This window comes from Centroberyx affinis, unplaced genomic scaffold (assembly GCF_046629955.1).
Source record: "Centroberyx affinis isolate AG114_WGS23_722 - 3 ecotype Tasmania unplaced genomic scaffold, CSIRO-AGI_Caff_v1 ptg000859l_1, whole genome shotgun sequence".
Lineage (NCBI taxonomy): Eukaryota > Metazoa > Chordata > Actinopteri > Beryciformes > Berycidae > Centroberyx > Centroberyx affinis.
Genome location: NW_027279453.1, coordinates 311,967 through 320,919, shown reverse-complemented (window position 1 = coordinate 320,919; position 8,953 = coordinate 311,967). Strand labels below are relative to the sequence as shown.

Sequence of the window (8,953 nt, the reverse complement as noted above, 5' to 3'; positions counted from 1 at the left end):
TATCTGAATGTCTCTTTATACTGTATTTTTGCCTCTCTCTCTCCCTCTCTCTCTCTCACTCTCTCTCTCTCTCTCCATCGACCTCCCCAGGACAATCATCTTGGACAAAAGTGGGATAATTCATTTTGTGCAGTGAAGGAGAGCCATGGTTGTGAGACCCATTGTATGGGATGTATACAGTCGGAGTAATGCCCCCCTAGGGTGCTGCTGAAAAGGGGAATAAGACAAATGCTCTCCTAAGACTGGCTTGGCTAGATGCAGCAGCATCGGAGGGACAAGCCCACACCCAGAGAGTCTATTTATAGCACTGTAAATTTGTTGTTATTTTGTGAATCCTGCAAGCAATACAGCAACAGATAGAGTTCAAAGGTATGTCAGTTGACATTACATGGTATAACACGTATGGTTGACTCGTGTTCATTGTCAGCACCAGTTTTGTGTGTTGGAGATTTATACGCCACAATCCACAGCAGTGTCACACCCTCTCTCTCTCTCTCTCCTCTCTCTCTCTCTCTCTTTCTCTCTCTCTCTGTTTTCACTCCCTCCAATGCTCTACAGTGCTAGTCTTGACTTCTGTGGATTGATCGCTTGTGAAAAGCTGAAGACAAATGAAACTTATTGATTTTCCTTTTTTACGTTACCGTTATGCATTCCTTCTCTCTCCGTCTCTCTCCTGAACCTGCTCCCTCCCTCTCATCACATCACAATTTCTAACTTTTGAACGTCTCAGACAGAAGCTCCAGAGACACTGAGCCCCTCTGAAGGACCAGTGCTGCTCAGTCTTTTATGGACCCTGCTGGCCCTCTCAGCCTCCTGGTTCATCCCCTCAGGACATGTCCCCTGGCCTGTGGCTGCCGCAGCGTCGCTCCACGTATTGTCTGGTGGAGACTTGCAGCAGCTCTAAGTCAATTGCACAGGGCAGCCACACACACTCAGCAGACATGCCCATAGGCGCTCGCCCTCGCTGATTTCTGTTGACATCTTTGTGTCATTTTTACTATATCACTCTGTGGAATTGAATTGCTCAGTTGTTGCATCATATGTATTATGGGCATTGTAAGTAGGAATAGGTTGATATTGATGGTGAGGTTTTAGAAAGGGTTTTAGGCTTGGCAATACTAGATGGTGCAGGGTGGACAATGAATTTGCCACTAATAAATGGCATATGTTTATAAATAGGGCGTATGCTTTTTTATGTATGCCAATACTTTGTTGCTGATATTGTATTGCTCATAGTTGGGGGTAAACCCACCTAAACTCACTTTACTTTCCCCCGTTTTCAGGCTTATTATGTAAGATCATAGTAATCATCATAGTAATTAAGTATCTGATGAAGGTTATGGAAAGACCTTTAAGGGGAGAAAGGTAATTATTGCTCTTCTGGAATATATAATTGAATTTTGTTACTACTGGTGTTTGTTTGTCTTATGATGGTCACCAGCTGGAGGTCATCATTTACCCACCTTTTATTTGCTCCTACATCACTGCACTTAGGCAATTAACATAAGTGCATCTGGTGACTAGCCAATTTGAGGTCAGCACCATCCTGGCTCACAAATTTGGAGCAAATGTCCGCACTGATGAGGGAGCAGCCCGTGTTAATGCTGAAGTCAGTGCTGCATAAGAGATAAGGACAGGAGATAGCTTTGCCTTCCTGCAAGAATTCAATACATTGAGGTTTTGCGCTTAAGCTGTGAAGGTAAAGATGTTAAAGGCATTACATCCCAACCTGAACTGGACAGTTATCTCATCTAATGTAAGCCTCAGTGAGAAGCTTGGTGAGAAGAGGTGCCAACTAAATAAAGATCTTTTGACCACAGAGTTCGCATTTTTTTACATGACATTAGGCAAAGATTGTTGTTTGACTACTTCATGGTGCATTTCTCTCTCTCTCTCTCTCTCTCTGTCTTCCTGTCTATCCACCTGCAGACAGCGATAGTGCAGCAGCCATGACGGACACGGTGATGGGCGGCAGCTCGGATCGCTGGGTGTCCAACGACCGGCAGAGGAGCATGCATGCCAAGTAAGCAAGAGTATCAGCATGGCAGGGTACACTGGGCATAGCGGGCGCCATGCTGTAATCACTGGGAACAGCTGCTGTATTGATGTTAACCCCTTCTATGCCTCCACCAACACTAAACTGTACCCTCCTTTTTCTCTCCTGCTTGCTTTCCATGTGTGATCTGTGACACAGTGATAAGGAGCAGTAAGTAGACAAGCTCCCACTCCATCTCTCTTATCTCTCTCCCTGCATTGTGTAGATCCACTCTGTGACTGAGTGTTTAGAAAGCAGTGTAATGTGTCGATGGTTGTAAATGCATATTCATTCATGAATGATTTGTGCACATGTATAGTGCACAGTTAACTGCTGAATGTTTGCACAATGTGCATTTGTCTGCAAAACGTACATTCTCTATGTGATATGCCCTGTGCTCCTCTATCCAGTGTTTTTGTTTGCTCCATTTGTCTGAACATTGAATGTAAAGTATTTATGCAAATGTGTGATTGGACATAATTTTAGTAAAAGCATAGAAGCAATGTAACCTCAACTGGAGAATATGTTTGGCTGACAGGGGCAACTGGACCATGCAGCCAGGCCCTGGTCCTGGTCCAGACCTGACAGATGAAGAGAAGGAGATTATAAACAGTGTGATCGCCCGTGCTGAGAAAATGGAGGCCATGGAGCAGGAGAGAATTGGGTGAGACATCCTGGACCATGGACTGGTTTCTATAGATACTGAAAGACAATATCACTCATTGAGACTGATGAGACCCTGTCTTGTTGCAGGCGCTTGGTAAACCGTCTGGATGACATGAAGAAGACAGTGTGTGGGGACGGAGTGTCCCGCTGCTTGCTGTGTGGGGAGCAGCTGGGCTCACCTGGGGTCAGCTCAGTGGTGTGTGAGGACTGCAAAAAGGTAGGAATGAGGTGGCCAATTACTAAGCGGCAACAAAACAACCCACTCCACTGTGGCAGCTCTGATAAATCTTGACAAAATACAAGTGGTCATGGTCCGTGAGTTGTGGATATGTGACATTGTAAATGGTGAGCAAACGGAAACCTTTATTTTCTCCTGTCATGTAGAACATGTGTACCAAGTGTGGAGTACAGTGTAACAGTCGGCCACGCTCTGTGTGGCTGTGCAAGATCTGCAAAGAACAGCGAGAGGCAAGTGTTTTTCACTGGCGAGCTCTAACAGAAAAGAAATGTCAGTTGTGAAGCCTACGATAGTAACATTTTTCTGTTTCTCTTAGGTGTGGAAGAGGTCTGGTGCCTGGTTCTTCAAAGGCTTCCCTAAGCATTTTCTGCCTGCGCCTATGCCAACAGCTAAATCCAGAGAGGCTACAGAGCCCAAGGGGCCACCAGCCTCTGGGCCCAGGGAGGAAGCAGCCCAGCCACAGCCACGGGGTAGAAACAGTCAATATGTGCCCCTTCAGCTTTAGTCTGCAGTCTCTTTGAATCATGATGAATTCATACATAAAGGGAATTGCACAGTCTTAGCACCACCTTTGCTTTGTCGACAAACATTCGGTTTTCTCTCTGTCTCTCTCAGGTCAGAGTCAGGCTCCTACCTCTGGGCAACAGATTTCAGGCAAGTTATCTCATCAATATCAGGAAACCCCCAAAAAAAACAAAAACCAAAATAACCGACACTTGTGAGATTTCCATTTCTCAGCAGCACTGCCAGTTGCTTTTTAAACAACTTTTCAAAGTACCACCTCTTCAGTCTCATCAGATCAGCATCTGTACGCCAGTCCTCTTCCAACGCCCTCCTCTCATTGCTCTTCTCCCCACCATCAAACCTTTCATCTGCTTCCCAAATTTGGCTGCACCGCCCACTGTTGCAGGGGAGGGGATGAGGAGCTCAATTAAGCTGTTGGGGAGTGCATGCTGTGACATGGGAGGTGCCTCCAGGTGGTGCTGGCATGATGGGTCACACCGAATCATCTCACATTTTCAGCACAATTACCTTTGCAATCTGATATCCCCATAAAAGAAAGAGGTAGCTGAGAAGACGTGCAGACTATATAACCGCAGCGTATAGTCGGCTGCCACAGCTTGTTGTACTGTATGTAGGTCAATGCCTTTGCAACGAAAAAGCTGCAACATCAAAAGTATCCGGAGAGACTAGGGAGTATTACAGATTCCACTGCAGCGGGGGCTGGAAGTGGTGTGATTGTGTGTATGTGTGTGTGTCTGTGTTGTGTGTGTGTCTGTGTATGTATGTATGTATGTATGGCATTCATGCGTATTTTTAGGAGCAGAGCCACAGGGCCGTGCTGGTTACCCACCTGTGGCCCCTAAACCATCGGAGGTGCGTATGGCCACGGGTGGGGCCAGTCCTGGCTACACTGACCAGGGCGGCCCAGTAGTGATGAAGAAGGCTGTGACAGTCCAGAGCTCCAGACCTCAGCCTGCTGCATCTGCCACCATGGCCCAGCAGGGTAAGGGCCAGCCAGGACAGAAATCACTGAGAAATCCCCATCACCCATTTGCTCATGAAGCGTTCCAAGCATATATTGTAACTAGATGTGGGTTCTTTTGTGCAGTCTAAGAGTATTGTATGTGGTTGTAGGTTCAATGGCGGCAGATGGAGGCGCTCCAGAGCAGAGAGCGCCTCCTGCAGTACGGGAGGAGAGGAGGCAGCCTGCTGCTTACAGCGCTCCCCCCGCCCGGCAGCAACCTCCCCCAGCTGAGGAGGAGGAGGAGGCCAACGACTACGACTCTGATGAAGCCAGTGAGTGTTCACCATCTGCCCGCTCATTTCATGGAGTAAGGTGGCTGATGCCCATGTACAATATTTAGATTAGTTTTACCTCATGACAGTTTAACTGCGATTGCTCTCCTCTTGTTTTCAGGTAAAAAGGACTAGATGGGGTGCTTTCTAAATGAATCAAAACATATTGTGATGTATCATATAGTACTGGGCATTGATGTGCAATATTTTCCTTAATTTGGCAGCATTGCTATTCCCTTTAGTGAGTCTGAGTCATACCGTGTCGAAGCTGAATTTCTGCCTTTTAGTCTGCTGGTAATATTTCATGTCTATAAATTGTCCAATAGTGCTAGCAGACAGCAAGTATCATTCTGGCAGAATCTATTGAGCCTGGTAGAAGATGATAAATGATAAGCACCATATGTTATCCAAGCAGAGGAATCAATACCTTAGAACTAAAGCAGAGGAGGACGTGAATGAGTCAATAGTGACACATAAACTATGCAGTTTTTTGTGTATATCTCCTTTGAGTGATGAGAATGGTGCCATGTCAGTCATGTTCTGTGCCTCCAGCAACAAACGGCCTTTATTCTGTCTCTGGGGGATTGGGCGTTAATTTACTTTATTGAGGTCCGGGAATACGGAACAGTGCAAATAATTTGAGATACAACAGGGCTGACGGGATATAGATTCCCCTTGTGTTTGATATAATCCCCTGTGTTAAGAGTGAAAATGGCAGAAATAGCAATGGTTTCACTGTGCCTGTTCTCTATGGAGTTGTGAGGGTGAGAACAGATAGGTCCTGCGGTGCCGACTGGTCTCAATAGCTCAGCTGGTGATAACTGCTTCAGTGTTGTTGTGCTCTTACATCTAGATGTCCTGGTTGTGCCCCTCAGCTCAGTAAAGCAAATATAGGTTCAATACAATTTTAATGGTGTAGTTTAATAGATATGGTTGTCAAATGTGATTTACATTTTGAACCTAAGGTATGCTGCTAATCATATTTATTTGAAGTCCATTCTGTGCGAGTGCGTGCTTTGATAGCTATCTTATCTAATCTATAAATATATTTAATTATAAAAACAAACTGGACGAGCTGGGGCTGCTTAGTGTTGGAAGAGTTTCAGAGCACTGCACTTACATACAGGTCCTACAGGACCTACAGGCTGGTAGCTAAACTCAGCACTGGGATGTTTACTGTTAAATAAGAGGATTAACAAATTAGATTTGATTATTTTGTCCGCTAACAGCTACACTAGCCATTGTTACTCCTTCACAGAAAATCTGTGAGGGTAGTATTTTCAGTCTTTTTTTACCCATAACCTTGTTTTCTGAATGCCCTCCTTTGAGAGTCATGCCTTTATTTGATTCCTTTTATATTGTATCCTCTGCTTTGTTATGAGATTACCTGCTATTTCTTTAGGTGGGAGGCTCTGAATATGTTCCGCGATCTTGGCTCAAGACTGCTCAGTCCAATTTACGGCACATTTAAGGGGAAGCTGGGCCTCATTGTGATTCAGCATTAGTGTCTCTCGAATGTTGATGTGCTAGTCTGTCCATCCTGTGCCAACGCCAATACTCACTAATACTCACAAGCAGAGTCTCAATGTTGTTTAATTATAAGAGAGTCTTTCCCTGTATTTATACTCTTAATTATTCTAGGGCGAACACAGCCTCTCTGTAGTCTAACGTAATGACTGGTCTGCGTCTCTTTCAGCCACTCTGGGCTCTCTAGAGTTCAGTCTGCTTTATGAGCAGGAAAGCAACAGCCTCCACTGTAGCATCCTCAAAGCAAAGGTACCACCCATCTCCTCATGCTCTCACACATTGGGACAATTAAAGTGAAGTGGTTTATGTTGAAAAGCTCCTGGACGGTACTTTAGCTTTATGGCTCTCTGCTGTCCTCATGGTGTGATGGACACTGCTATTTCTCTCTGCAGGGACTGAAGCCCATGGACTCAAATGGACTGGCAGATCCCTATGTCAAGCTTCATCTGCTGCCAGGGGCTAGTAAGGTGAAAGAACCACCTTTACTACACCAAGCAGTTGCCTCTTTTAAAAGATTTATTTCCTGAATGTCCTGCTTAGGAAAAAGGAAGAACAGCGATTATTAGACTACTGTGGTTCAGATACAGGCCTTCCTGCAAGCTCAAGTCTGACACCTTGTGGTGTAAACATGCAACATCTTATTACTCATAAACTGGCCATAGATCTATTGTCTAACACATTGGGTGAGATATTGTGCCATAAGTGAAAGTGTTAGTGTAAGCATAGTGTAGGCCAGTGTAGGTCTGATCAGTGCCAAGTGGAGAAGGGAGCAGTTCTTGGATGCCAAAACTTGCTGTTGAACCCTCTGGAGGTCAATTCAATGAAACGCCCATGTAGATGCTCACCCTGGTTAAATGGCACAAGGAATTAGATACATCAGATCTTATGTAGTGGATAAAACTTGTCTCAAACGTATATCCAGTTTCTTGTCCTGATGTACCCCTAACAGTCTACGAAGCTTCGCACAAAGACCTTGAGGAACACCCGCAACCCCGCATGGAACGAGACTCTCACCTACCATGGGCTTACAGATGAGGACATGCAGCGTAAGACCCTCAGGTGGATACCTCAAGCAGCCAAACATTAATCACACAGTACTTAGCAGCTATTTGAGCATCCGCCTCATTTCTTGCTTCAAACATGATCTGTCCTTCCATGACTTCCTCCAACGGTGCAACACGTCCAAATGATTAACTTTTTGTTTTGATTTGCACAGGCTGTCTGTCTGTGACGAAGACAAGTTTGGGCATAATGAATTTATTGGGGAAACCCGAGTGGCCCTGAAGAAACTGAAGATGAGCCAGAAGAAAAACTTCAACGTGTGTCTCGAGAGAGTTGTCCCCGTGAGTGAAATTCATTTACAGTCAAGCAATGCTGTGCCCTCCTTGTCTGAATCTCTTATTGACCTGCTGTATAATCTTGTTCCCTTCACAGACAAAGAGAACTGCAACAGCCGGCGCGGCTCGAGGCATTTCTCTCTACGAGGATGAGGCAAGACTTTTTTTTTTACCAGCATGTCTAAACGTGACAGATTCCTCCAGAAGTTCATACAAATCTTTTCATGAATCTCCCTGAACTATCTCACATCCCCCTCCCCCCTCTGCTCTGTCTTTCATTCCCCAGTCAGGGAAAGATGGTGCGGAGGTAGAGGAGCGAGGCCGGATTCTGATCTCCCTCATGTACAGCACTCAGCAGAACCGTCTCATTGTGGGCGTTGTGCGCTGCGTTCATCTGGCTGCCATGGATGCTAATGGCTATTCTGACCCATTTGTCAAAATGTGGGTTCCACGATGGTTGAGATTATTTCTTTGTTGTTGTGTTGGATTGTAACGAGGGTATCACCGGGCCATCGGTTGTTATCAGTACAGCGAGGAAGCTGACAACATACAAAATTATGTTACTCTGAGTACTAGATTTAGATTGTAAATCTATGAATGCAGAATAATGGCAAAAAATGAAAATATATATACCATTTACAGATGTCTGAAACCCGACATGGGGAAAAAGGCCAAGTGCAAAACACAGATCAAGAAGAAGACCCTAAACCCAGAGTTCAATGAGGTTCGTACTGCAATTTATGGTGAAAGGCAGCAATAAATAGAAATGACTCAGCATTTTGTCTTAAATTATCATTGAATCAATGTATTTATATTTTTTGCAACTCAAGTATGAAAAATGTCCCTCTTGGGGGATATCTTTGGGAACGATAAATTCATTTCTTTCTTGATTAAATTTCAGGAATTCGGCTATGAGATCAAACACAGTGAACTGGCCAAGAAGACTTTAGATATCTCTGTGTGGGACTATGATATTGGGAAATCCAATGACTACATCGGTAAGTTATTTTGGGGATTTGATTAGTACCATTCTTTTGATGATCCACCTGCTCTACACCGGACAAACACCATTAATGGTTCTTCCTGTTGGACAGGTGGGTGTCAGCTGGGTATCACTGCCAAAGGAGAGAGGCTGAAGCACTGGTACGAGTGCTTGAAGAACAAGGACAAGAAGATTGAGCGCTGGCACACCTTGATGAATGAGAATCACATCTCTAGCGATTAACCACTTGCCCCCAAACTGCATGAGCTAAAACCTCCCTACTCGGTCCGCTTCCCTTCTCCTAAGGCACTTTTTTTTCCATCGTATTCTTTTTTGTCTGTTCTTCTCTCCTGTCCTCTACCTGACCG

The 8,953-nt window shown here is 44.9% G+C and overlaps 1 protein-coding gene across 1 annotated transcript; it reads left to right on the top strand.

Moving 5' to 3' along the window:
* Positions 1–1,949: 1,949 nt before the first annotated feature.
* Positions 1,950–8,950, top strand: LOC139645414 (rabphilin-3A-like). Its single transcript, XM_071521114.1, has 18 exons — positions 1,950–2,023; positions 2,195–2,206; positions 2,574–2,699; positions 2,789–2,918; positions 3,086–3,169; positions 3,256–3,418; positions 3,555–3,593; positions 4,261–4,446; positions 4,578–4,739; positions 6,436–6,515; positions 6,659–6,733; positions 7,216–7,325; positions 7,483–7,609; positions 7,701–7,757; positions 7,890–8,044; positions 8,246–8,327; positions 8,505–8,601; positions 8,698–8,950. Exons 1-18 carry the CDS (start codon positions 1,950–1,952, stop codon positions 8,826–8,828), a joined length of 1,890 nt encoding a protein of 629 aa, XP_071377215.1. The 3' UTR covers positions 8,829–8,950.
* The last annotated feature ends 3 nt before the right edge of the window (positions 8,951–8,953 follow it).